General features: G+C 42.6%; 1 protein-coding gene across 1 annotated transcript; it reads left to right on the plus strand.

Moving 5' to 3' along the window:
• The first annotated feature begins 803 nt into the window (after positions 1–803).
• TGM4 (transglutaminase 4) lies at positions 804–27,181 on the plus strand. The gene is made up of 14 exons (XM_050938000.1): positions 804–819; positions 9,338–9,520; positions 9,887–9,993; positions 10,546–10,675; positions 11,227–11,345; positions 12,999–13,106; positions 13,709–13,883; positions 14,016–14,154; positions 15,507–15,610; positions 16,909–17,160; positions 18,299–18,601; positions 22,566–22,735; positions 25,209–25,345; positions 27,040–27,181. Exons 1-14 carry the CDS (start codon positions 804–806, stop codon positions 27,179–27,181), a joined length of 2,085 nt encoding a protein of 694 aa, XP_050793957.1.
• Positions 27,182–27,808: the final 627 nt, after the last annotated feature.

The following is a 27,808-nucleotide window of genomic DNA, read 5'->3' on the forward strand; positions in this document are numbered from 1 at the left end:
CCGCACCCCAGTGCCCGACCCAAGGAGCCACGCTGGCCATTGGACAGATGTGGGTGGGGATGGTGAAGGTGGTTCCACCACCGCTTTGCAGAGATTATTTCAGCATGGTCCCTTACACAGTGAGCCAGTGGGGAGTAAGAGAGAGGGATGCTCTGCCCTTGTCCACTCATATTTTCCCCACTTGGAAATCCTGCACACTGCTGCACAGGGCAGGGAGCTCACGTCCAACAGAGCTCCATGTGTGGTTCCCCAGATCCATGCTGACTCCCACCCTCCAGGTGCTCCCCTGGCCGCATATGAGGATGCTGGATTTTCCTTCCACTGTTGAAATTAATGGCAAAACTCTCATTAACTTCCAAGGCAGCCAGGTCTGCCCCTGTGGAAAACGTTGTAACTTTCAGGGTTAAAGTTCTTTGGCTTCGCTTTAAAGGCAGCTCTGGAGGTGTGGTGCTGTTTTCATGAATGCATCCACATCACTCATCGTCCATGCTTGTGTTGCCCTTGTTGATGAAAAAAGAAGTCTGTGGCACTATTATTGTCATTGATTGCAGCTAAGTCACCAGTCAGATCTGTTGTGATTCATATGTTGTTGGTATTTAGGGTTTTTTATGTGCAGTGTAAGTTGTATTAATTCTTTCACATCAACTCCCTTTCCAAACACCACCCCTTGGCACTGTACATGCTGACATTTCAAAGCCAGCTACTGATAAAAAGGGGCTGGTTTCTTCTACGTGGTCAGAGGAAGGTGGAAGGAGTGACAATAGGCTTTGCCAGTGCTTCAGGACACAAGACCAGAAAGGATCATGAGTCAGACAGCTGGTGAGTTTTAAAACTTTGTAAGCTGTAAGGCTAGTATATGTGCAGGAGCTGCTTTTTGGCAAGCTCCTGCACTAAGAACCTGATCTGAAGTCCACTGAAGTAAATAGCACTCTTTCCATTGACTTCAGCTCCAGAAGCTATTTGTAATGTATCTAGTTATTGCATTTGTTGCTGGCAACACATCTTCATTACAGAGGGAAGGGAGCATAAGCTGATGAAATGCTGAGAAGAGTCTAACTTTGCTATATAGAATCATAGAACTGGAAGGGACCTCGAGAGGTCATCTAGTCCAGTCCCCTGCGCTCAAGGTAGGACTAAGTAATATCTAGACCATCCCTGACAGGTGTTTGTCCAACCTACTCTTAAAAATCTTCAGTGATGGAGATTCCACAATCTCCCTAGACAATTTTTCCAGTGTTTAACCACCTGATAGTTAAGAAGTTTTTCCTAATGTCCAACCTAAACCGCCCTTCCTGCAATTTAAGCCCATTGCTTCTTGTCCTATCCTCAGAGGTTAAAAACAACAATGTTTTCCCCTCCTCCTTGTAACAACCTTTTATGTACTTGAAAACTGTTAGCATGTCCCCTCTCAGTCTTCTCTTCTCCAGACTAAACAAACCCAATTTTTTCAATCTTCCCTCATAGGTCCTGTTTTCTAGACCTTTAATCATTTTTGTTGCTCTTCTCTGGACTTTCTTCAATTTGTCCACCTCTTTCCTGAAATGTGGTGCCCAGAACTGGACACAATACTCCAGTTCATGCCTAATCAGCGTGGAGTAGAGCGGAAGAATTACTTCTCATGTCTTGCTTACAACACTCCTGCTAATACATCCAGAATGATGTTTGGTTTTTTTTGCAACAGCATTACACTGTTGACTCATATTAAGTCTATAATATACAAGTGAACTATTGTTGTATGTAAAGTAAATAAGTTTTTTAAAATGTTTAAGAAGCTTCATTTAAAATTAAATTAAAATGCAGAGCCCTCCAGACCGGTGGCCAGGACCCGGGCAGCATGAGTGCCACTGAAAATGAGTTGCCTACCCCTGGGATAGAATCATGTCAAGGCTTTAATATGCAGACAATATTTCTATCTACTCTCTCTCTTTCCTCTTTACTGTTTTTCTCCATACATGATATATTAAAAAACTATTTTACTAGAACATTGCAAAGTTGAGCACTCAGAAGTTAGTAAATGCCAAAATTAAGGATGCAAAAAAGGTTTTCCAAAAGAATTCAGCATGAGGCAGACACTTAGCATAGGAACTTTCAACCTGAATGGTTTAAAGTTGGGAAAATTATAAGCAACCATGAATAGGGTGTCAGAATGGGAAGTGTTGAAAAACCTAAACCGTAAGTTGTGTAACCAGCTCTGCTTATAATAATTATTATTAATTGTTATGTAATTATTATGCCTATTATTAAAACCTTTACCAGGCAAAAATACACTGAGAGATAAATCTAGCTCTCAGGTATGCTATGTATGCACAAACTGAGTCAATTCAGTTAATCAAAAATACATAAAGAACATACATAAGGTAGGAACAGAGACTTAAAAGATTATTATAATGATGAAGTTAAAAAAATCTCTCGTAACTGCAAACTATTAATATCCCAATGAACTTCAGGAAACATGATGCAAAACTATCTTATAAATAATTCACTATGTTCAATAAATACGTTTTGATTGTGACTTCCATTTAATCCACCTTTGTGACCAAATTATCAAAATTAGTTATTTTGCTTGAAAAATAAGTAAAAAGGGAATTTTGAGAGCAATTTTTGCATGTCAAATGTGTAAGTATACATGCACACATAATGACACACAAGTAGCCACTTGCACATGCAATTGAGTGTTTGTGCACCTGTTTGTTTGCTTATACATATTTTTCTAAGGGAGCTTAGTTGTAAGAATTCAGCCCTTGTAGCTGCATATCTTTGTTCATGTGAAAGGACTTTGTCCATTTGAAATCTAGACAATTAAAAAAAATGAAATAAAAGTCACTTCAGCCATTAAACTTGCATTTGCACTTGAGAATCTGCCAGTTTTTCCTATTTTACAGTTATATTTTCCTATATTTAAAAATGTTTTTCTTTCCCTTGTTGCTGTTTGAAAGAGACAAACTACAGGGGACTCTGCATAGCTAATTAAGGCTGTATCCTCACTGCAGAGTTAACTCAAGTTATCTACACCCGAGTTAACTCCTCTCAACTTAGCCTAGCTTGAGTGAGAACAGCCAAATTGCAAAATCTCAGTTGCGCTGCACAGAGTGATTGCGTTAGCAACTGATGAGTTGTGCTGACTCAAGCTGCAGCCTCTTCCCCCAGACAGGCCAGCCAACTCAAGGTGAAAGCACTACCATGTTCAAATTAAGGGATATTGTGTGTGGACAGTACTGGAGTTAGACACCACATGAGTTATAACTCGATTTAACTTTGCTGTGAAGCTCTTACTTTGCAGAGGAAATAGTGAAACCAATTCTACACAGACCTGCAAAAACACAAAGTAAACAAAAAGGGAAAATAGGCACAAATATTTTTCTCTAATCCTCTGATATAGTCATTGTAGGACTGACTTGTCACACTAAGGAGCTTGAGAGAGCATGCTGGAGTCCATTTAAACTGTTAAATAATGTTTGGGAAACTATCAAATGTTTCCTCATGCAGCTGTTGATCTAATTCAAATGAGTCAAGCCCTAAGTGTGTTAGCATCTAATGTAGTACAATCAATACAACAGGTACTGGCTGGGCCCTGGGTTTATTTCTTAGATATTGTGACTGGTTCTTGCTTACCCTAATGTCATGTCCCATGGTGCAGTTAATGTAGATACATCTGTCCAGCCACCCTATAGGATCTTTTCTCTTTGAAATACTCCCCTGGCCTTTGACTCTGTTCTTTTCCTGCTGTCATGAAACCCTTTTGAATTCCTAGATCTTCCACACATGCTTGTCACAGTCACAAGTTATGCCTGCCGTAGTTATAGGCAACCAAGATTTACACCGTATTTGTAAATGAAGCTTAGAGTGTAAACAAAAATGGAAGTAGAGGCACTTAAATAGAAAGTTACCTAAGCTTTATCCTGGCACTCCTTGGCTTGTGCTGTCACATCTTTGCAATCCAACAGCAGGAGTCCAGGGTATGAGTACCCCAAGGAAAGTCATTTTAAATATGACTGTGTTAGCTTTGTTCAGCCATTGCCAGACCTCTGCGATTTTTTTTTTTGCCTTGGGTAACATAGTGGATTTGACTCGATAGCATAGCTCTGAGCCTTAGTTGTAGCTAAAGGGCACTCATGCTGCTCAGAGGATGGAGTACAAAGGTGCTCCTTTACCAGCCCTCCCCATTCCTGGGCCCCAGAATAAATTAAAGGCAGCCTGAAAGCTGCTCTAAGTTACACTGGCTGCCAAAGGCCCCAGAGAGCTGTTATGAAAGCAGGAGACTGCTGGAGTGCAAGGATGGCCTGCTCAAACTCTCTGCACTCACCGCAGCGTAGGAGGCGGTATAGGGGCCACTATGATGAAAGTGGCTTTCAGGCTGCTTTGCTCTGGGTGAGTGTCACAAAGCTGTCTTAGTGGAGGGAAGAAGTGGGGCCCCTGTGTTGTTCAGTAATAGAGCAATAACCATCAGAAGGATTTTTTTAGAATGTGGCATCTGTATGGTTGATTGTTTTACTAGAGGTAAACAGGAATAACAGTACTAGGGTGACATCCTGGCCCCACTGAAGTCAAGGACAAAACTCCCCTTGACTTTAGGGATGTCACCCCTAAAGTTTAAACACTGCCCCCACTCTAGTCTGACAATACATTTAGCTGAGTACAGTTTCAATGCTCTAATGCTCCCTTTGGTTCTTGGTTGGTCAAGGTGTTCCTAGGTGAAATGTTTTTCAATTGGTCGTGAGCACAGATTCCCACATGAGATTTACTAATGGTAATAGTTTACAAGGGCCAAGTCCTGCATGGTGCTGTGTGTCTTCTGCAGTGTCCTGTGGGATGCAATTTCCCATTGCTCTGAGCTCCCAATGACATCAGCACAGTCTAATTCATTGGGAACTAAGGATACTCTGCACCTGGCAGGACTGGACCCTAAAACTCTAAATCTTATCAGTCCAAATATGGCTTCAAAGAGACACCTGCTCTTACTATTAATTATTAGTTGGTAAGCACAAATGACATGCTCAGGTCTGTACAAGATACAGACACAGAGACAATCCTTGCTGTAAGGAGAATACCCTTAGAAATAAAACCCAAAGAGGACAGATCCTTGAAGCTGTGCTGTTTTAGTTAAATGCCAGTGCAGACCTTCTAGTACTTTCTGAACAGGCCTCGACATGAGTACTTTCCTCATATATAAACTGAAGTGATTACAGTATCCTCCACCTGCAATAAAACCATACTGACAGTCCACTGAGGAGATCCCTTCCAAAGAGCTTCAGAAATCTATTTTAAAGGGCTTATAATGAGACATCTATGCCTAAAATTTAATCAGTCTTATTTTGTTTTGTGATAGTTCACTATAGTACTTATTGGAGAGCAACAGGAAGAACAATCTTCCCCAGGAGTCTCAAAGATTAGCTTGATGCTGGTATGATTTATTTTAACACAGACAATGACGATGATTGGTATTGCCGTAACACATACAGGTGCTGCTCAAAGAGCAAAACCCCATTGTACTAGGTGCTGTGTAGACATGCAGTGAAAAGATAATCTACACCCCTAAGAATTCATAGTCTAGGTTATGAGCTGGCGCAACAGATGAATGAGACAAATTGATGTGGGGTAAGGGAGTGAATGAGGTATCAAGGAACACAGGAACTTCTAGACTGGTTAAGATTCAAGATCCATCTAGTCCATAGTATCTGAGAGTGTCCAATACCAGCTGGTGCAGAGGAAGGTATAAGAACCCCACAGTAGGTAGGTATGGAGTAAGCTGCTCCCCCACAGGTCTCCCACTGCTGTCTAATAGCTAGAGATTGAGTGAAGCCCTGAAGCATGAGGTTTAATATCCTGTCCAAAATTTGTTGTCAGGATGCAGTTGTCACGCAATAAGCAGGAGATGCAGCTCAACACCTGCCTAGCTCGTGTCAGCTGGTAGCACAGAAGACTAAACTCCAGAGCAGTAAAGTTGAGTTTCCAAACCATGGCAACGTCCCCATAAGTGACAAGGATGTAATCCAAGCTTTTGTTGACCAAGAAAATGGTTACACAAGGCACATTGTATAGCGCTGACAGTGCTCACATCCCCTGAGAAGTAGGGTGTGCATGAGCAGCCGTGGCAAAAGTTGGCAATCCCCTTCCTCTGCTCAGTTCTGTTTTCAGTTAGCTCACAAAAAATCCTGAACAACTAATTGTTTATTGTATTTAGAAGAGGCAGGAGGGAAGCACATTGCAGAATCCCAGTATCCAAATATTTGGAGAGCAATGCAGATAAGCTACTCTCTTCTATATAGGTTCTTATATCATGCTCATCACCACTATATCTGAGCACCCTCTGGTAGCACATTAAACAATGTAGCTAGCATCTGTCTCGTGTTTGTTTTATCACCCTCACCCCAGGAGGGGAAGTGTGTACCAGGGCGTGTTTTTGTTTATTTGTGTAACCCTTCTGCCCATCTGAGTTGGCAGCAACAAGGGCCGGGTTCAATGTCTAGGGGTTCCATTTTGATAACAAAATGCAAAACCGGCTTGAACCCCCACCCAGTGACCTGGAACAATTACATACCACCGCCCCAGGTGCCTCTAAGAGGCAATAATTCCCCTCTCACAAGCACAGAGTCTGAGTATAGCAAAATCCTTTCAACAAAGGAGGGAAACAATGCTGCATTATGTTGAGGAAACACCACAAACAGCATTCAAAACACAAACCATAAGCAAAAGACTCACCCGCAAGTAAGTTTGGAAGTATCCTTTTCCCCTCAGAGTCAACTCCAGCAACCCCAAAAAATCACCCAAAGTCCCAAAACTCCAACACCACAAAAGTCTCTAGAGTCCAGCAACCCCAAAATCACCCAAAAGTCCAAAAACCCAAAAGTGTCTGTCCCTGGTCAGTGCAGCCCCAGAGTTCAAAAGTTTATCTGCAGAGTTTTACCTCTCAGCCAGGGGATGGTGGGGGGGGGGGGGGCACACAGCTGTGTTAAGAGGCACCTTACGTAGTCCAAGGCCGACTGCCCACGTCTCCATGGGGTTCTGCTGCAGCCTTCACCATGAGCCACTCCACCAACCGCTCTGCTCCACCAGCCGTCCCATGAGCCGCTCCAGTTTTTCCACAAACTGCTCCTTTCCACCAGCTGCTCCACTCCACCAGCTGTCCTGCAAGCTGCTCCAGTCATCCCACAAACTGCTTTGCCAGCTGCTCAGCAACATATCTTCAGGCACCCCACAGCACTCAATGATTTCAGCTTTCAGCCCTTTAATGATTTCAGCTTGTGGTAAGGGAGCCTCAGTGCTGGTGCACCATTAGCCTAAAGTGAATTCAGCTCAGCAACATGTAACTAGACTCTTAATGGAATTAAAATTAACTCTGATATTCTACAGTAGAATAAAAGGAACAGGAGCAGCAACTGGTATTTCAGGCCCTCAAACAGGACCCATACCCTCAAATACAAATACCTATCTCTATCCTCTCTTAATACACTGGGTTTTGGAACCCATGTCCCTTGTCTAGCAATTGCTACTTAGTTGATGGCGAGTCCCTCTGTCATAAAACACTTACCTTGTCTTTGATTCACATAATCAAGGTAACAACACTTTATTCTTCCTGCCCCAATAACAGAAACTGGGGATCCCACAGCAGACAAAGTGACCATTTGGGCTCATGCTAGGCAGAGTGGGTGTGCCTATGCAAACAAGATCAGCCCCTGAAGTTCTTTTCCACAACTCACCACAATTCACCACCAGATGTCAGAGTAGAGCTCATCCTGACTCTGCTTACATCTGTTTATTAATAGCTACACACATACATGTTGTTCTATGTGTAAATGAAAGAAGGTAAAGTCAAAGAAATGTGTCTTGCACTCAAAGTGCATGGTGGTGAGGTTTGTGATGGTCTTTAGTTCATATAAAAACAACAAGGAGTCTGGTGACACCTTAAAGACTAACAGATTTATTTGGGCATAAGCTTTTGTGAGTAACAAAACCTCACTTCTTCAGCTACTCCATGCATCTGAAGAAGTGAGGGGTTTTTTTACCCATGAAAGCTCATGCCCAAATAAATCTGTTAGTCTTTAAGGTGCCACCAGACTCCTTGTTGTTTTTATGGATAAAGACTAACACAGCTACCTCCTGATACTTTAGTTCCTATAGGAGTTCATTACACAGTCCTGGGCCAGCCCTTGAGAAAGTTCTGCCCCCTCCCCCGATGAGCTTTACACTCATTGTAGAATTCCATTGCGCCAGAGGAGCAACTGGCACAAACAACACAATTGCCTGCTAAACTGAACACATTTGGCATCATACTAGAATCTAGCTAGCTATTGTTTCAACCATCCTGTACCTCTCACTACAGTGTATGAACACTTAGCTCCTACAGGTGCAAAAATGAAGACCTCTACAAGCAGAACTGAAGGAGCAGCACAAGCTTAATTTGTGTGGTAGAGGCCTGTGTTTTTGGAAATGAAGGTTCTGGGTTCTACTCCTGATGCTGCATGTTGGCTGTTTAGATGATGGTTATGTCATCCCTGTGCTGCAGTCCCTTTACCCTGGCTGCTCTGAAGAATGCCCTTGAGATAAGGGAAGCCCCCCATTGTTGCATAGCATCAGGACAGACTGTTAAATGTCAGCTATGATAGCAGGTCCCCACACAGGGGACATGTAGAGGGCTATTCCTGAGGGAATGGAGACATGAGTGGATTGCTTCTGTGCTTTGGCAGTTCCCACCTGCCTCAATGACCCCTTGGGGCCTTTGGCAGCCAGGCCCAAGGGAGAGCAGCTCTATATTGGCACCTAGATTGGGTAAGGAAAAAATGGCATAAAGTCACCTTTGCCTTCTGTTTTGGGCCCTGTGCCTAGTGCTAGTTGGGTGTAGAGATGAATGGGGCCCTTTGTGACTATGGCTTGGTTATACTTTGCTGCCAGTGACATCTGAACTTAAGAAAACTGAAGGAATTTTAAGAATCTAATTTATTTGTATTTTGTACATTTTGTTCAGTTTGGGGACTAGGTAATCAGAGCCTGTTCTGATTCACTGTTATTTCTAGTCACTTTCACCCTCTGGTTCTTCAGCCCTTGCACGATGTTATTGACTAGTTAACACTGAGGCGGGGGAAGGTTGGGGGCAGGATGATTGTTTGGGGTCCTAATGTGAGTTGGTCCTAAAATGCTTTAAAGGCTGTTTGCACTTAGTCATCAAACACACATAGATGGGCTTGGAAGTTGGATCCCACCCACTAAGAATAGAAGCTACACTCAGTTGTTTTCATTATTTAACAAAATAAACAATAAAAGCAACTGGAATTCCCTGCCCCCCCGGAGTGTTTTAACATCAAACCATTTCTCTTTCTCCCTCCTTGCTCACTGTTTCCAGCCAGCAGCCTGAAGACCCTTGGAGTTGATTTGCTCCAAAAGCAAAATGCCTGTCTTCACCACACTGAGGAATATCATGAGACCACCAGTCTGATTGTGAGACGAGGGCAGGTGTTTCAGTTAAAGCTGACCTTTGACCGGGAGCTGAAAGACAATGACAAAGTGGTGGTGCAGCTCAGTGTCGGTAAGAACACAACTCTTTAGCTCTCAGCGGTATGTCTAGCAATGCAGGAGTTGCCATACTGGAGTACACCAGCCCGATCAGACTTGTATGGTATCCAGTCTCAACACTAGCCAATGCTGCTACAGAAAAGGGTGAAGGATTGGATGCACCATAATGCACCTGGCCAATTTTATACTACACCATCACAGTGGAGACTTAATTTCTTCCAGACCTTGGCTGGTAGCTAGTTTATAGATCAAAGCATGAGGACAGGAAATAGAACCTTGTAGTCCTGACTACCATACATCTGGTCTAACCATTAGGCCTTGTCATCTTATCACATGCTGAGTCACACCTCCTCTGTATTTTGTATTGATCTATTTCCAGGTGAGAAACCCATGAAATCCAACAAGACCCTTTTGTCGATGGACCTGAGGTCTGGGCAGGACTCCCAGTGCTGGTGTGCCAACATCTCTAACACCAGTGGGAAGGAGGTAGACAGATTGCTTGTACACATAATTCATTCAAATGAAAGGACCACTCTGTGCTGCAATGGCAGAGTGGGTGCTCTGGGTATGCCAGGGCCTGAGAGCGCTGTAGAAGCAGGGACTACACTCAGCTTTGGGGAGAGAGAGAACACTTGTGTCACTCCCCAAGGCCCACTTTGAGGCAGATGGATGCAAGGTAGAACAGTATCAGCAGACTTCAAGGGACGCTGAGCCCAGCCCTTTTCTGTGCCTAGGAAAGAGTCACTGCAATATGGGAAGGGGAGTTAATTGGGAGACATGGAAGAGTATTCAGAGCTCTGAGATTGGCTTCTGCTGCCTGCTCACTAGCTTTATAAAAGAAATTGTCCCATTTAATTCATCACTCTATCACTATATTTCTGACAGCTGCTTCGTCCTCATCCCCTCCATTTCTCCCTTCAGCATGTAACACAGGCTTGACTAGGTTCGTTGCTGAAAGATCGGAAAGTGTAACTTGTACCACACATTGAAAAGGGGGGGCAATGTGATGGATAATCGCCTGCCTTGTGCTTTGCTTAGTGCCTGGTAGCTGTGACCAGTCCGGCAGATGCAGCTGTTGGAAAATACTTTCTGAGTGTGAAAACTGCGCGTCACATTTATAACCCTGGAAACAAAGTTGTCTACGTGTTGTTCAACCCTTGGTGTGAAGGTAATAGAAATGGCCTCGTGACGTGGTTACAATGACTGCTATAGGAGATGATGTGTTCTTTAGTCTTTCCCTCTTTATTCTCAAATTCTTGCGCCTCTTCTCTTTAAAACACTGATGCCTAATTCTGCAAGCCATGGAACATCAGCCAACAATATTTAGCACTGATACCGGGCCTGACTGTGAATCCCTTACTCTCATTGGTGCTCCATTATTCACACTAATGGTCCCATTTAAGCCAGTGGTTTAATGGGTTTCCCTGAGTAGCAGCTCATCAATGGGAAAAAGGGGTTCATCATCCAGTTCATTGCGAACAAGGTGTTAAAAAGAAATATGTTTTCTACCATTTCATAGAGAACATGTTTTTTCCAGGGAAGGAAGAAAGTTCAGGACTTAAATCTGAACGCTGTTTAATCGTTATTTTGGAACCAGTGCTACTAACTCTAAACTTCACTAGCTTTATGTTTCAAGAACAGAAAAGACTTGTTCAGCCTTTGAAAAGTTTTCTATGAAGTGCATGAAAATCAAGTAACATGTTCATGTGTTTTCTTCAGCTGACACAGTTTTCATGCCTAATAATACTGAAAGATTGGAGTACATTCTCAGTGACACAGGCTACATCTATGTTGGATCACTACAAAATATAGTTGGAAGACCCTGGAATTTTGGACAGGTAAAAGACAGTAATAATTTGGGCATGATCACACGCTCGCTCTCTCTCTCTCTCAACTTAAGCAGGTGCTATTCCAACAAATATGACCTTTCACTGAGACCCCAGTTCAAGGAGCTACGTAAGCACACACATATCTCAGAGGTCATGAGTACTCTTATTCATTTCAATGGGAATACTCACATGCTTAAAGTAAAACACATCATTAACGCATTCTTAGTAGACGGGAGGTGGCTGTGGAGCCAACTTCCAGAGGACCTCAGGCAAATCCAGAGTCTAAACATCTTTAGGAAACTTTGTGAAACCTTATTCTTCAAAAAGACCTCTCAATTCCCCATACCAAGCCGCAGTCCCCCAAGACATGGTTTGAAAAGGTAAATTAATGAAATCTAAAAGATTGAAAGCAAAAACCCTAGTCCAAGCAGAGGTTTTTATCTTGAAAAGAAAGACATGCCAGAGGCTCCATGAAGTCCACTAGGGACTTTGCTATTGCTGTTGATTTAATATGGTAGGCACTCAGATATTACCGTGATTGGAGACAGTATAAAACCCTAAACGATAGATTTGATTTAAAAAGTGGTTGTTATTAGTGTGATAATAATATGCAGAAAGTGTTAAGAAATAAAAGACCCAATTCTCAACTCTGTTACATCAATGTAAGAAAGGGGAGAACTAGGCCCAAATGGTCTAAAGACCTCATCATGTAATTTACACATATACTGGTTGACCAGTGACTGAATGGGCATGGTGGGTTAACTACCCTGTAACTCATAAAGGTCACCCTCCAAGACAGCTGTGAGATACCATTAGCAGAGAAGTGGAGGAAATCTGTATGTGTGCTATAGATAAATAGAGAGCTTTGGCCTAGTGCTCTCTGGCATATTTCTTGAATTCTCTGTTCACACAAGTAATAAACAAATAAAAAAAACAAAGTAAGAGATATGTCTACACTGCAATAAAAGACGGAAGGTATGACTGTGGCTGGCTCGGACTGGCTGACTCAGACTTGCAGGGCTTTGGCTGCAGTGGCTATAAAATTGTAGTGTAAATGTTTACGTTCAGGTTGGAGCCAAGGTTCTGAGACCCTGCAGGGGAGAAAGGTCTCAGAGGACGGAAGAAGAGCTCTGTGTATGCATGTCTCTCTCATTTACAGAAGTTGGTCCAGTAAAAGATATTGCCTCCCCCACCTTGTCTCTCTACAGTTAGGTGGCAATATATAGATTTATTCATTCTACCTTTTACTGTCACAAGTTTTGTTAGTCACATGAGTAGTTCCACTGACCTCGGTGAGACTATTAATGTAACTAAAGACTACTCACATGAGTAAGGATGGCTGGATAAGGTCCTATATATTAATGCATGGAGACTGGTCTATGCTTGCCCCCACAGATGAGGTCCTTCCATTTCAGGCCTAAGACAGAGATATGACAGTTCTGGGGCCCTGTTCTGTAGATAACCAGTGAACTTCAGTCTCCATGGAAGTCAATCCAGTAACTTTCATTGACACTAAATTCATTTGCCATTATAAGGTTTGGAGGTTAATCTGAGTCATATTGATTAGTTGCTGTAAGAAAACTCTAATAGACTTGTTAGCATCAGGCAGTTTGCATTTGGAGCAGCAAGTAAACAGGCCTTTGTTTTTTCTCTCCAAAACAGTTTGAGGAAGATGTCTTGGACTCCTGTATGTATCTCCTGGACAAAAGTAAACTCAAGCAAAAAGTTAGAAAAGATCCTGTGATTGTGTCCAGAGCCATGTCTGCTTTGGTGAGTCTCTCTGAGAAGTGACTTGTCATTGACTCATTTCTTTATATTTTGCTGCTACAAATCAGTTTGTCCCAACTCCTTTTCCTCCTGTTTGTCTGTCTCAATCTCTTCTGTGCCCCTGGCATTTAGAAAACCATTATAGGCCTAATTTGAAATGGATTTTGCTTACAACTCACATGGAGGAGGGTCTGAAGAAACTGGCAGAGGGAAAAGGCATTATCTAACCAGTCCTTTCTGATGCATGGCTGCTATGCTGAGGTTGTACTCTCTGCAGGGCAAGAATCAGGAGAACACCTGTTGTACATGTTATGTTTCCCTTTCAGTGCACTAGAAAAACTTATGATGCAAAATGCATGCTGAGTTACCGCTCCTCTGAGCAGCAGTTACATCTCCCCTCCGGATTTCTGACCCTTACAGGATGAACATGGGCAGCTGGCTGAGGGAAGCCAGCTAATGACAGCAAGACAACCTTGCTAACTGCCATAGTTACAATGGGTGCCCTGTGCCCAGAGAAGTGCAGGCATAGAAGGGATCTCCGTGACAGGTCTGAGTTCCACTGGGTCTCTTGCCTGACTTTGTTTTCTCTGTTCTCTGTGTCTTAGGTTAATTCCAATGATGAATCGGGAGTCCTTTTTGGGAACTGGTCAGGAACCTATACTGGCGGAACCTCCCCAGTGGCCTGGACAGGAAGCGCCACAATTTTGCAGAAATACTACAAAACAAAGAAACCCATCCGCTTTGGTCAGTGCTGGGTTTTCTCTGGAGTTCTTACTACAGGTAAAACATGGTACCATCCATCTTTCCCTATACACCAAACACTGGGGAGAGATTCCCCCACACAGTGCAGCTGGTGGTGGGGAACTTTCCAAAGAGCTTTTCCTAGTGAGGTTTCGTTCATCTATATTTCAGTCATGCGCTGCCTGGGGATTCCAGCCAGAAGTGTGACTAACTTCGCCTCGGCTCATGATACTGAGGAAAATCTGAAAGTTGACATCTACATGAATGAAAAGGGCGAAATACTGGATGACATGACATCAGACTCTGTCTGGTAACTCTAAAGAATGCTAGATAATTCCTGTACTCCTGAAGCTTTCCTGTAGAACTTTATCTGTATTTCTAAGCACCAGGAGGTTTTTCTTTTAGAACTTCTCTATTATTTTGAGTTTGCAGCTGAACAATAAGAGGAAGCTTGAATATTTTCTATAGACAGTTCCCTGGTAAACCTGCATCTGAGAGGAATAGACAGTTTGGGCTCTAGCCGGGTTTGTATTATAGCCTTAGCAGCCGCTGTAGTTAAGGATTCCCAAGCTGTTCCATTCTGAGCTCTTGTTTTGACCTGCTCATATCTTTCTGTTCTATCCAGCTGAAATTTTGCATGCTTGGTCTTTTTTTGAAGTTGAATTTTCCTGTAAACCACATGGAAAAGTGTTTCAGCCATCTTTGTGGGTGAAGAAAATGAAAAAAATGCCATTTTTTTTCATTATGAAAAAAAACCCCTTACATATTACTTAGTTCTAGTGTCCACATGGTTGGTGCTTGACGTGTGTCATGGAAACAACCCTTGGACCAGACCAAGTGACCTGATGCAATTTGGGGTTAACTTGGCCACATTATAAGCCTTTGAAAATCATACTTGGCCCATGAGCAGTAAGGGCCTAATCCAGTGCTCTTTTAAATCAATGGAAGACTTTCATGGCCTACAGTGGACATTGGATCAGGTTGTACATTTTAAAAAATAACGTTAAGGGTCTTTTTCACAAAGATCACATAATGGTCTGAGCAAAGGTAGATGGCGCTGTGTGTGAATCAAAAGCCTAGCTGATTTATAGTGAACGAGGCAGGTCACATTTAGGAGCCCCACTTCATTCTGGGCCCAATCCAAAGCCTATTGACATCAGTCATAAGATTTCTATTAACCAAAGCCAGCAGGCTTTGGACGAGGGTCTCACCTGCACAGGTGCATGTCCCTGTTCCCTCTCCCCAAATAAAGGGCCAGACTGTGGCCTCCTGGTTCAGGCTGAGTAGCACATGGCTCCTCAACTAGTCTCATTGCTACCAGTGGTAACGCTGGGGTGTAAACTACCAGTCAGTGTGAGTAAGGAGAACACAATCTGACCCAGTCAGACAGTTAAAGACAGAAAGAGGTAAGACTGCTACAGTGGTTTACAGCTCTCTTCTCACCACGTGCAAAGGCCATAATGCACGAAAAATACAGATTTTTCCCCTCCATTCTTTAAAAAAGTATATCTGCCATAAAAATGAGTCAGGGTACAAAACTGAGCCCATTTCTTCCTCTAGGGGATCAATATGGTCACTCTGCTCTTTGGGTCCTGAACATGCATGTTAAATTGCAGGGTGCAAATAATTTTGTTTTTAACTTTGCAACCTAATTGCATGTAGGAATTTTCACGTGTGGAATGATGTGTGGATGAAAAGGCCAGACTTGCCCGAGGGTTTTGATGGTTGGCAGGCACTTGATTCCACCCCACAGGAAATAAGTCAAGGTAGGATTTACAAACAAAGAGACTCTATTGTGATTTGGGAGGTGGGGGATATTTTACAAGGAAAATTTTTCAGCAAAGCCCTTAAACACTTTAAGCACTTGACTAGTCCAATTCATGTCAAACATGAGTGAAGTGAGTTGCCCAAGTTCACACAGGGGTAGAGCTGAGAATAGAAGTTAGATCTCCTGGTTCCCAGCCCTATGCTCTGACCTCTTAAATGAGAGTCCTTTGGCCTCACTGCTGGTGCCATGGATGTAAATGTTATGGCATTTTTGCAATCAGAAAATCAAACATTTGATGGCACTAGGAAATGAAAATGGTTTAAGGCGTTGGAGCATGGACTCCTGATCTGCGTTCTCTTCTCATCTCTACCCTGATTTACTGGGTGACCTTGGGCAAGTCATTTTGCCTCTCTGGGTCTCAGTTTACCCATTACTGAACAGGAGATGATAGTTAGCTGCCTAAAAGAGTGTTGTGAAGACTAATTGGTGGTTAATGTTAGCAAAGCATTTTGATGTCCTCAGATTACAAGCACTACAGAAAGGCAAAGCTCTCTTTTTATTTTACAGTAAATTCTGCTGACACACTTTTTTCAGCTTTTACCTTCCAACATCCATCAGCATACATCTCTAGATCCTACAGATAGAGCAGGTTCCAAAGGATTGGCCTGTGCATTAGCCCTTATTACAGATTATATTTAATATGCTGTCCTTTGCCATTTCGGGTTTGGGAACAGAGTAATCAGCAACTGTGTAACTGTAGCAGGAGTCAGAAGAGCTGAAATAAAGAAGGCCTAGAATTATCATTGCAAACTGAAATATGCTGAAATCTAGCACAAGCAGATAGATACAAAGGGCCTGATCCTGCAGTGCTGCGTGGTGCTGAGCACTGTCAACTCTCATTATAGTCAATGGGAATTGAGGGTGCTCAGCACCTCGCAGGAAGTGCTCAGGAAGTACCATGATTTTGGGCTTTGGAAATCTTTTGCTGCTTTGTAAAACCTGCTTAGAAATTGCATGTCTGCAGCTGGTTTCATAGGGGAGAATGTGGTAGGATTCCTAGCAGCATACAAGTGATACAAGTCACATTTCATCGTGTAAAAAATCTGCTACTTAAAGGACCATAAAAGTTTTGAGCTCAGAACTAGTGTGGAGGAATATTTATTGCAAGGTTCAGTCACCATGAGGGTGGGCCACTGCTGTGGGAGGTCAGGGATATTATGTGTATGTGGTGATTGAGGAAAATGGAGCCTCGCTTAATACATGTGAAAAGCAAGTAACATTCAACATACTCTTTAGGTGTTTTCCAGTGCGGCCCTTGTCCACTAAAAGCCATCAGAAGTGGAGAAGTCTATTTGTTGTATGACTCCAAGTTTGTGTTTGCTGAAGTGAATGCCGACAGGGTCTTCTGGCAAGTGAAGAACGTGAATGGCAAACAGAAACTTGTCAAACTGCATGAGGAGGCCAAGGCCATTGGGAAGAACATCAGCACCAAAGCTGTTGGGAAGAACACAAGGGAAGACATTACAGCACAATACAAATTCCCAGAAGGTGACCAGTAGTCAAGATCTTTCCAGCATCCTGTAGAAGATAAGATGAGACTGTTGGTCATGTGATTTTCTGCATACACCAGAGTAATCACATGCTTTATCAGTGTGGAAATCCAATCGGCTGCTTTAGTAATATACATTTAAAGTGTACTACTCAGCAAAATACATTCAGAAACAGTGAGGGAATCAGGAAAATTGGTGTATGAGTATTTTTGTGTCTGTAGTGAGACCTGCTGGCTGTTTTCTAGTAAGAAGTTGTAACAAGCATGCTAGTAACAAGAGAAGTAGGCCCAATAGATTCAGCAGTTCTGCTTAATCCAAAATTGTCCCATTTCTTATCATCTTCTATCAACAAATTATATCATATTTCAAGAAACAGCTCCTCCTCACCCCTTACTACGTACCCAAAACTTGCTGTGTTAAGCAATGTGACTATTAAAACATCTCATTTGAGGAGCAGCCAAGTTGGGAAATCAGAGGGACATTGCAGAAAGGCATAGACTCTGCATTTGATCCTTCTTCTCATTAGTTTTCCAATATAGATATTTTAGATAAGTTTACTTCTCCTCAGCTCTTGCAGTCTTAGGTTTTGTTCTAGCCTATTCCTGAACAGAAGTCTGGGTTATCTGAACCTGCTTCGTGCTCCATTCTGTATGTACAAAGTTCTATGGAACGCTTTAAGTGTGGTTTTTGGCCACCACATATATTGATATTGACTCCCAGTCATCCTCCTTCACCCTTGAGTTGTGTAAACCTGGTGGCCTAAGTTTTCAAAAAAGAGTAGTGTGTTTTGGGTGCTCAACTTGAGAGACTGATTTTCAAAAAGTGCTGAGCACCTATCTTCTAAAGATCAGGGTCCTCTGAAGTGTCTCAAATTGACAACCCACAAAATTAATGGTCACTTCTGAAAATCTGGCCTGGTGTGTTTGCTGACTGTTTAAATCCTATGGCAGAGTAAAATCAGGAGAGATACGTAGACTAGTTTAAACATGCAGTGCTCAGTGCTGGGAAGCATGTCCTGCTGTGCTGTCTATATTTTAGCAGAAGGATAAACAGAAAAATTGGACCAGATTGAGGAAACTACAGTGCACATTATTTATTATGACTTTAGCTTTGCTTTTCCTTTTCCTGGTATTCAGGCTCTCCAGAGGAAAGGAAGGCTGTGGAAAAGGCTTGCTCCTATCTGAACTCTTCAAATTTGGCAGTTTGTAAGAGCACAACTCCTCTTCCAACCCTCCAGGCTGGGATCCAACTGGATGTAGAGAGCGAAAAAGTTTTATGGCTGGGAAATCCCATTAATTTGAACATCATTGTTCAGAACAGTTCTGCCGGTGCATGGACGATCAATCTTGTTGCTTCTTGCCAACTGCAGTCCTACACGGCGAAAGTAAAGGCCAATCTTGGATCCATCAAACAGACTGTCCAGACCGAAGGCAAACCTGGTGGGTCTATGAATCTGTCATATCCCATGTGCCTTCTCTTATGATACTGCAATGTGTCTTCAAGAAAGCTAGAGTGGAATGACTGTGAATCAACATAGGTGTATGACCTGTGGTCTGACAATGCTTATGGAATAGCGAAGAGGGATTTGTGCAAGGGAAAGTCTATATAATTATAATTATTATTTATTTCTTCTGTGGTAGTGCCTAGGAGCCCCAGTTGTGGATCAGAACCCCATTGTGCTAGGTTCTGTACAGACACAGAACAAAGAAAGACATTCCCAAAATGTTTCTAATCTGAAACATTTTCATTTACTTTGATGGTCTTTTGATTGCCTGAGTCATAAACAGATAGCTAAGGGTTAATGTCTCTTTCACCTGAAGCACTTGACCAGAGGACCAATCAGGAAACCGGATTTTTTCAACTTTGGGTGGAGGGAATTTAGTGTCTGAGTCTTTGTTTTCTGCCTGCCTGCTTTCTCTGAGCTTTGGAGAAGTAGTTCTACTTTCTAATCTTCTGTTTCTAAGTGTAAGGACAAAGAGATCAGATAGTAAGTTATATGGTTTCTTTTCTTTGGTATTTGCATGAATATAAGTGCTGGAGTGCTTTGATTTGTATTCTTTTTGAATAAGGCTGTTTATTCAATATTCTTTTAAGCAATTGACCCTGTATTGTATCATCTTAATACAGAGAGCTCATTTGTATGTATTTTTCTTTCTTTTTATATAAAGCTTTCTTTTAAGACCGGTTGGAGTTTTTCTTTACTTCAGGGAAATTGAGTCTGTACTCACCAGGGAATTGGTGGGAGGAAGAAATCGGGGAGATCTGTGTGTTGGATTTGCTAGCCTGATTTTGCATTCCCTGTGGGGGAATAGGAAAGTACTATTTGTTTCCAGGATTGGGAACAGAGAGGGGGAGTCCCTCTGTGTAGTTTCACAGAGCTTGTGTCTGTGTATCTCTCCAGGAGCACCTGGAGGGGGGAAGGGAAAAAGGATTATTTCCCTTTGTTGTGAGACTCAAGGGATTTGGGTCTTGGGGTCCCAGGGAAGGTTTTTCAGGGGGACCAGAGTGCCCCAAAACACTCTAATTTTTTGGGTGGTGGCAGCAGGTACCAGGTCCAAGCTGGTAACTAAGCTTGGAGGTTTTCATGCTAACCCCCATATTTTGGACGCTAAGGTCCAAATCTGGGACTAAGGTTATGATATGGTGTGCAGTGGTGGGATAGACAGAATCCAGAAGCCAGTGGAAATATTTTATTTTTCTTTTCTCTGCTAGGGGCTTTTTAGCAGGGAGAAACAGTTGGTTTTAAAAGAGAACCAGAGAGAATTTTTTTTTTCTGCTCTCTCTGGCAGTTTGTGGCTTGCATGTTAAGCAAGAAGCCATTACCAGACTGTTAAGGGTCTTTTGTCATGCAATAGCCCTCCCATTAGGAGGCAAGTTCCAGCACTATATGAATGCAAATAAAGTGGTTTTTCAGGTTTACTTAACATTGAAAATTAGCTAAAGGCACTGTTGCTAGGCAGACTTCAGGAGGCAACAGAGAACCTGCAGTTCAGAAGATAAACACCGGAGGGCACCCCAACACAAGAAAACAGGAACCATGACTTCTAAGGCAAAAATTGAGGCCGAAGAACAAATCAAAGAAGCTGAACACAGGCGAGAGATGGAGATGAAAGAAAAGGAAGAAAGCATGAAACTGGCAGCCTTCCAAAGAGAACAGGCAGCCCAAGAGGCAGCACACAAAAGAAAACTAGAAGAAGAAGAGGTAGCTACCGAAGGAAACAAGCAGAAGAAGAGTTGGCCCACAGAAGGAAGCAAGAAGAAGAGGAGGCGGCCCACCACCGAGAAATGGAAAAACACCAAAAAGAAAGAAAAATACATACAAATGAGCTCTCTGTATTAAGATGATACAATACAGGGTCAATTGCTTAAAAGAATATTGAATAAACAGCCTTATTCAAAAAGAATACAAATCAAAGCACTCCAGCACTTATATTCATGCAAATACCAAAGAAAAGAAACCATATAACTTACTATCTGATCTCTTTGTCCTTACACTTAGAAACAGAAGATTAGAAAGTAGAACTACTTCTCCAAAGCTCAGAGAAAGCAGGCAGGCAGAAAACAAAGACTCAGACACTAAATTCCCTCCACCCAAAGTTGAAAAAATCCGGTTTCCTGATTGGTCCTCTGGTCAGGTGCTTCAGGTGAAAGAGACATTAACCCTTAGCTATCTGTTTATGACACTGAGTGAAATAAGTTTGCTAACTACAGTCCAGTTTCCAGTGGATGAGTGTCAATAGCACTAAAACCAACACACCAATTGGTAGATTTTGGCAGCTAAAATTGATTGGATTATTGGTGGTGAGATCATTAGGGATTGTGAAATTAAACACGTTTGTGTTGTTTCTGTTTCTAAACTGTTGATGAACTGTTTCAGGGCTTCTGCAAATGTATTCATTCTTGATTGTTATTTGCAGAATAGTTTACACAAACTAATTTCAGACAATGGGCTGCCTCTGAACTGTTATTCATGGTGTGTCACTGGGGTCACGGGAAAGTATTTCCGATCCCTGACTAGATGACTGAATTTTTTTGAAAAAGGAGACTAATGAATGACAAATAATTAACAGCAAATAAGACACTTGCAGTAAGAGTCTTCAGAGGACTAGTCACTCAGGCTAAAATACATTCAAGTCTGCAGATTCAAGAGTGTTATTACATATATAAAATGGCCATCTGAATACACAGAATGTATGTGTTAGGACACTAGCTCTGCTATACGGCGAGGGTGGAGGTCTGCTACATAGGTTGGCACTTTAAAGGTGAGGACAGGAAATGTAAAGAGGATTAGTTGGAGGAGGTTTTGTGCTAGATAGAATTCAGTTTCTCACAAGTCAAGTCTGGGGGCCTTTCACAAGCGCTAAGGAAGTTTTCCAGAAAATTTGGAATAAAATGCAAAGTTAAGAAGAGGAGATAATTTACATAATCACAATAAATACCTTATGTCCTGTGCCTCTGGCAAAGAAGTAGAAGTATCCCAAATGCATCTATGCATTTCATATGTCCAAATGCACTTAGGCACTTTACAATCCTTCCTATCAAACTACTTCTGAATCAAGGAAACAAACTATAACTAAGAAGTGTTGAGAGCTGCTGCCAAGAGAGTTACATATGGGACAGAATCTTCCCTTGTCAATCAGATATTGCTCACTTGAACTTTTCTCCCAGAGGGTCTTCATGTCCCTGATTCTCACACATATAGGCCCCATCATTATTGTGCCAAGGCTTGGGTGGGACTTTCTCTGGAGTTCCATTCCTCAATCCTAACCATGGCTTGCTTAGTAACTGCAGCCACACCTCTTTCTGTGAGTTTCAGCCCACGGCCTCTGCAGATAATTCACCTTCTGCCCATATTGGAACTAGGGAGCTAAAAGTTTAACTGGTTAATGGATAAGCATCAGTCTTATCTGTTTCGGTTAATGATTAAACTCCACTGCTGCTTGAGCCCAGGACTCCCTTGCTGCCCCGGAGGTGGCAGCCAGGAGAAACCCCAGGCACAGGGGTGGGCAGCAGAGTCCCCGGGCACTGGGGCCAGCGGCCGGGATTCCCCGCACTGGGGACTGGCAGTGGAGCCCCGTGTAAAATTTGGGGATCCTGCAGCACCCCCAACATCCCTAATTCCCCAGTTAAATGTTTAACCATGTAACCGATAAAATTTTATTCAGTTACATGGTTACTTTTTTTTAAACTGTTATTTATATCCCTAGTTGGAACCATGTTAAACCAGAAGCAAAACAGTCACCATTTATTGGTCCATAATTAAAGCTATGCTGCACATCAAGTCTACGTAGAATAGACATCACCAAACATTTTCATGAAGATCACTGACTTTCTGCTTCAACCTTCTGTTGTTGTGTACAGAAAATGCTGCATTAACATCTTTTTTTTTTCCTGTTGGTCCAGTTATTCAACTCCCTCTGAATATAGCAGCTGATGCTTATATGAAGACTGTAACATCTGTTGCGGATGAACTTCTCATAAAAGTCAATATTATTGCTGAGATTCAGGAAACTAATGAAAAGCTCACTGATGAGCTAACACTAACATTCCAATACCCCTCTCTCAAGGTGGAGGTAAGAAGTTAAATGATGGATGAAGCTGTGCATAGATACCCTGGTTATGGGTGTTATACAAATGCCCATGGATGGATGGCTAGGTAAATAAGTGAGCTAGAATTGTGACTAGAAAGGATAGTGAGAACTTTCCAAAATAGGGACATGGAACCCTGCTTCCAGATAAATGTAGGTGCCTCAAACTACCCTAACATCGCAGCAGAGATTTTCAAAAATTGGAACCTAAAACTGTGTTCCTCAGTCTATATTTAGATACCAAAATAAGTGGCTTGATTTTCAGATGTGCTGAGCAGTCAACACGCCTATGGGAGAGCTGCTGGGAGCTCAGCTCTTTTGAAAACCAGGCCTCTTGTTATAGGGCTAAGTACCAGAGCAAGGATCCTGACTTTCAGGTCCTCTGTTACAAAGGTGGCTGCAGTGTCTGACTGGGCACTGCTGTGGCATTTGAAAGAGGCCATAAAGATGGACTTTAAATCCCTTGGCACAGTCCCTCACAAAATCCTGGCTGAAAGATGAGTTCCAGTTGGTATAACTCTGTGTACATTCATGTGACTTGAAAACTGCCTCAGAAGCTACTGACAAACAGATATGTACCAAGTCAAGGGCAGGTAGGCCAGTGGGTGCCGTATGGGGGAAGAGCATGCCTTAATGCATCTGTGAAAAGGAACAGCTACGTGTGCTGACTGCAGCTTACACGCTCACTGGCCTGTGGACTCCTAAAATACACAAGTCAGCATTGTAGATGGACATCCTCCTCCCTTAGCAATCTCACATTTTAGGGAGAGATCCTAGATCCTTGCATGAAAGTAAGGGGCTTTATCAGCCCTCTTCCTCCCCTAGTCCATCAGTGCAGCACAAGACAGGTATAGCAAAAAAAAAAAAAAAAAAAAAAAAAAGAAAGAGAAAATGATGATGTTAGAAATAATACACCTTGACAGAGAGATGTTTGAAGCAGAGACAGGAAATACAAATGGTATTTACATCCTGATAAAATGCAAACTGATAGAACCGGGGAATAGTTATCCAAAATATAGCTATCTGATAAAGGGTAATATAGTCCCAGAGCCCTAATATTTCACCTGATCTACATGAAGGAAGGGACTTTTTAAACAAGATTTTGATGCTATTCAATGGAATTAACCCTGCAGGGCAGAAAATTCAATCCAGGATAGATTGAATTTAAAGGCCCCAGAACTTAATTGGAAAGCAGTAATGGAAAAAAACCCCTATTTTAGGATTATATAGGACTACAAATTAGATGGAAGTTTGAAATGCAAAAAAAAAAAAAAAGGGCAGCCAGTGCTTTGTTTCTCTAGGGCATATAAAGTAACACCAAATATAGGCTAGAATCACAGAGGCTTCACCTCAGACAAAAGGGAGGTAATAGTCTCACTCTGCCCGGGACTGGTGAGACCACACTGAGAATGCTATGATTATTTCTAGGTAGAGATGAGCCAAGAGTCCACAGATCTTCAAAATCTGGACCTGGGACTGCAGCCTAGATAAAACCTCCAGCCCAGGGCTGTTTAGCTCTGAGTTCTGGTTTGGCCATTATCAAGGGTAATCATAAAATGAAAATCTAGCTTCAGGGTAGAACTATACTTGAAACACTACAGTGGCGCCGCTGTGCCACACTAAGTCTTCAGTGTAGACATGACCTATAGATAATCCACTTTCCTGAGAGGCAATAGCCTCTTCCATCGACCTAGCACTGTCTACACCAGGGGTTAGGGCAGGATAGCTATGTCTCTTAGGGATATGGATTTGTCACAGCCCTGAGAGAGGTAGCTATATCGATGTAAGTTCCTAGGGTAGACCACGCCTCAGATTCCAAAGTCTGGGGATGTTCAAACTGGGAGGTTTGGTTTGGGCCCATTTCTATCTTTAGGCTCTTTATTCCCAAAAAGATGTTAACAAATTGGAGAGAATTTAGAGGCCAAATAAATAGAATAACTGGAGAGAATGACCTCAAAGGAAAAATTAAAAGAGTAGAGTATTTTGTCTGAATGACAGGAAGGATGGTCATGAGAATCCAGCTACCTGTATATAAACACTGAGGAGTGGGAGGAGCATGGGCGGCAATAATGAAGGGGCATGGAATGAAACTGAGCAAATGAAATGTTGGGTTGAATATTAAAAGACTATGTCCTGTCAATGAAATCTATTAGATGGTAGACTTCTAAGGAAAGTGGTGGAAACTACATTGTTTGAGTCATTTAAAATTGGAGCATACAAAGCCCTGGAGAATCGATGTGGAAAACAATTCTGTCTTGGCAGGGAAATGGACGAGATGACTAACATCTCTGGTTTTGGTTAACTCTCTGACCTCAGCTGTTTGGCTTTTTGACTAAGGCATGACTTTCTCATGGTCAGTCTCTCTTTTAATGCCATCTGCCATAGACACCTTCTATGCTGCTTTTTAATAAGAGGATGCACCTAATCTGTGCCGCTGTAATCCGTCTTTATTTTGCAGATGCCAGAAACTGCAAAGATTAATGAAGATTTTACCTGCTCCTTTATCTTCAAAAATACCTTGTCTATTCCCTTGGAAAATTGCAAATTGCATGTAGAAGGACTGGGCATTTTTAAAATGGAAACAATTGATCAAGGGTGAGATTACATTTAAGATAATTGCAGTACTTTGCATTAAATTAATGTATAATGTCTGCTGTCTATAGAAATTTGTACACTTTTAAAAAGCAATTAGGTACATCCAATAATATCTCCCATTGCCTTTATAAAGTCTATTGGCCCTAGTCAGACCTGATGCAAGCAGGTGCAATGCTGCACAATGTATGTCTCTACGTAGCAGCCCATCTAACCTTGGTTTATTCAACATATACAGCTGAAGAATTGACTTTCTTTGCCTTTCCCTTTCAATGACTTTAGCCTTATAAGAGGGTGGGATGGTCTACCAAGGAAAGTGGAGGAAGCCCCATCCTTGGGAGACAGTGAAAAGAAACCTAGGGCTAAATACACAGGGCACTTAGGCATTGGCATGCTGGACTTCAAGTCAGCCTGCCGCCTGATGGAGTCCACAGCCCCAAATTTAGGCACCTAGGCTCCGACCATACAATGCTTGAGGAGAGTTAGGTGCCTAAGAAGTTGATTCCCAGAAGCCAGCACACTGAGTGGAGAGCTATCTAAGTGAGCAAGTAGGAAACGCTGAGGCTAAGTCCCACTCCTCTCAGGGTGCTCAGTGCCTGAGTCAAGGCCGGAGGGGCGCATCCTCTCCTGGAGTTAGGTGCCTACGCCAGGTGAGTTGCTTAGGTAGCCTGTGGCCTTGCAGCCAAAACCCAGAAAGAAAGAGCCCCACAGCCCATTATAGCTGATAGCCTAGTGGTCAGGGCACTCACCTAAAATGTGGGAAACCTAAGTTCAAGTCCCTGCTCCAAATCAGGCAGAGTGGGAATTTGAAATATGCTCCAGTCTGCAAAATTCCCCAGCAGTCCATTGTAAGGATTTAGACCAGTAGCATAGCTGGGGGGGAGCAGGGCAGCGGCCACTCCCCCACTGAGCACAAGTGGTTCCTTATCAATTTCTTGGTGCCTTTTTACTCACTCAGGGGAGTGATTAAAAAAAAAGGTGCCACATACTGCGGCGCTTTTATTTTACTCACCTGGCAGCACTCCGGTTCTTCAGTGGCACTTCGGTAGCATTTCAGCGGTGTGTCCTTCAGTGTCGCCAAAGACACCCAGAACGAGTGAAGGGCCCGCTGCCAAAGACTCAGAGTGCCGCTGGGTGAGTAAAAGTGCCGCAGCGGGTGGCATCTTTTTGGTTTTTTGTTCGCTCCCCCTGTTCCCTCCACCTGGCTTTGCCACTGAATTTTAGACATGTTCTAGGAACACCTAATGGATCAGTCACTGAAGGCAAGATAAGTGGGGAAATGCCTATTCTGAGAATCCTGCTGGGACCTAGGTGTGAATGACGGTGCTGAGCAGGTTGGAGCACCAGGAGTTAGGCAGTTTTGTGCATGCGTACCTGCAGAAATTTAGGCACTAGTGTTAGGTAGAGCTCAGCAGTGCAGTGCCTAAACGTTGTCCTTTGGTGCCTAACAGCCACAGTAGGTGCCTATGTCCCTTTGTGGATCTAGTCCCTAACCACCAAGTGGCTCATTAGTTCATTCCCCACCCACCCACCACCCCCAGTAGAATTTTTGTTGCACTTTACATTCAGGCTGCAGGAAATACCAGCTCTATGTTGACTACGAAAGCTGAATTTCATTCGCAAAGAAACTGTTAGAAAGCAATGAATATATATAGCATTGTGTTAGTAACGGTCCTTTTCCCCCCTCTTCTCCTTAGGGACATAATGCCTGGTAGGATCATTAAATCCCAAATAATATGTGCTCCAAATAAAACAGGAGAGAAAAAAATTGTAGCCAAACTGACGTCTAACCAAGTCAAAGGAATATCTGTGGAAAAGATGATTACCATCACCGCCTAGGGGAATTATTCAATATCTTAACAGGGTGTCAGTCTTGGTCTTGCTGAATATGTACTAGAGATGGATGTCACTGGCACTTCCTGCCTCCTTGATTAGTGGATTATAGGCTATCATAGGAGATAAGGTAATGTAAGTGGTTTAATAGCACAGTTGCTTTGATTCTAGTTAATGGGGATTTAATAAAGATTGTTAAAATCTACTCTCACATGTATTAATGTCAGTTTATGATGATTAAGGACTTGTTTGATAAAGTGGGAATGGTTAGATTGTGGTTCACGTTGAGGTTAGCTTTTCCTTTTGTAACAATCACAAGCTTTGTGTAATGATAATGCCATTAGTATCTGCACACTGTTTTGCCTTTTTAAACTCCTGTGTTGGGTGAAGTAATGATTTATCTGTCAATTACTGTCATGTCCATTTTGGTGTTCCACGTATGCCTCAATTCATAGGATGGATTGTGCTGTACCATATGTTACCGGACTGACAGTATCATGCACTGTCGTGGTTGATATGCAGGTTTTATGCATTATTGTGCTCATTGTAGCATACCGTGAGGTTTCACCAAACAGAACATGGCTTTTCTTAAAGAAACAACCTAAAACTGGTTCCCAAGCAGAAGTCTTCTGA

This window comes from Gopherus flavomarginatus, chromosome 2 (assembly GCF_025201925.1).
Source record: "Gopherus flavomarginatus isolate rGopFla2 chromosome 2, rGopFla2.mat.asm, whole genome shotgun sequence".
NCBI lineage: Eukaryota > Metazoa > Chordata > Testudines > Testudinidae > Gopherus > Gopherus flavomarginatus.

Excerpts from the sequence above, each read along its gene's own strand:
- TGM4 (XM_050938000.1), top strand. Across the intron at positions 13,107-13,708 it reads CCAGAGCCATGTCTGCTTTG|GTTAATTCCAATGATGAATC; the intron begins GTGAGTCTCTCT and ends TCTGTGTCTTAG. Across the intron at positions 18,602-22,565 it reads CCAGACCGAAGGCAAACCTG|TTATTCAACTCCCTCTGAAT; the intron begins GTGGGTCTATGA and ends CTGTTGGTCCAG.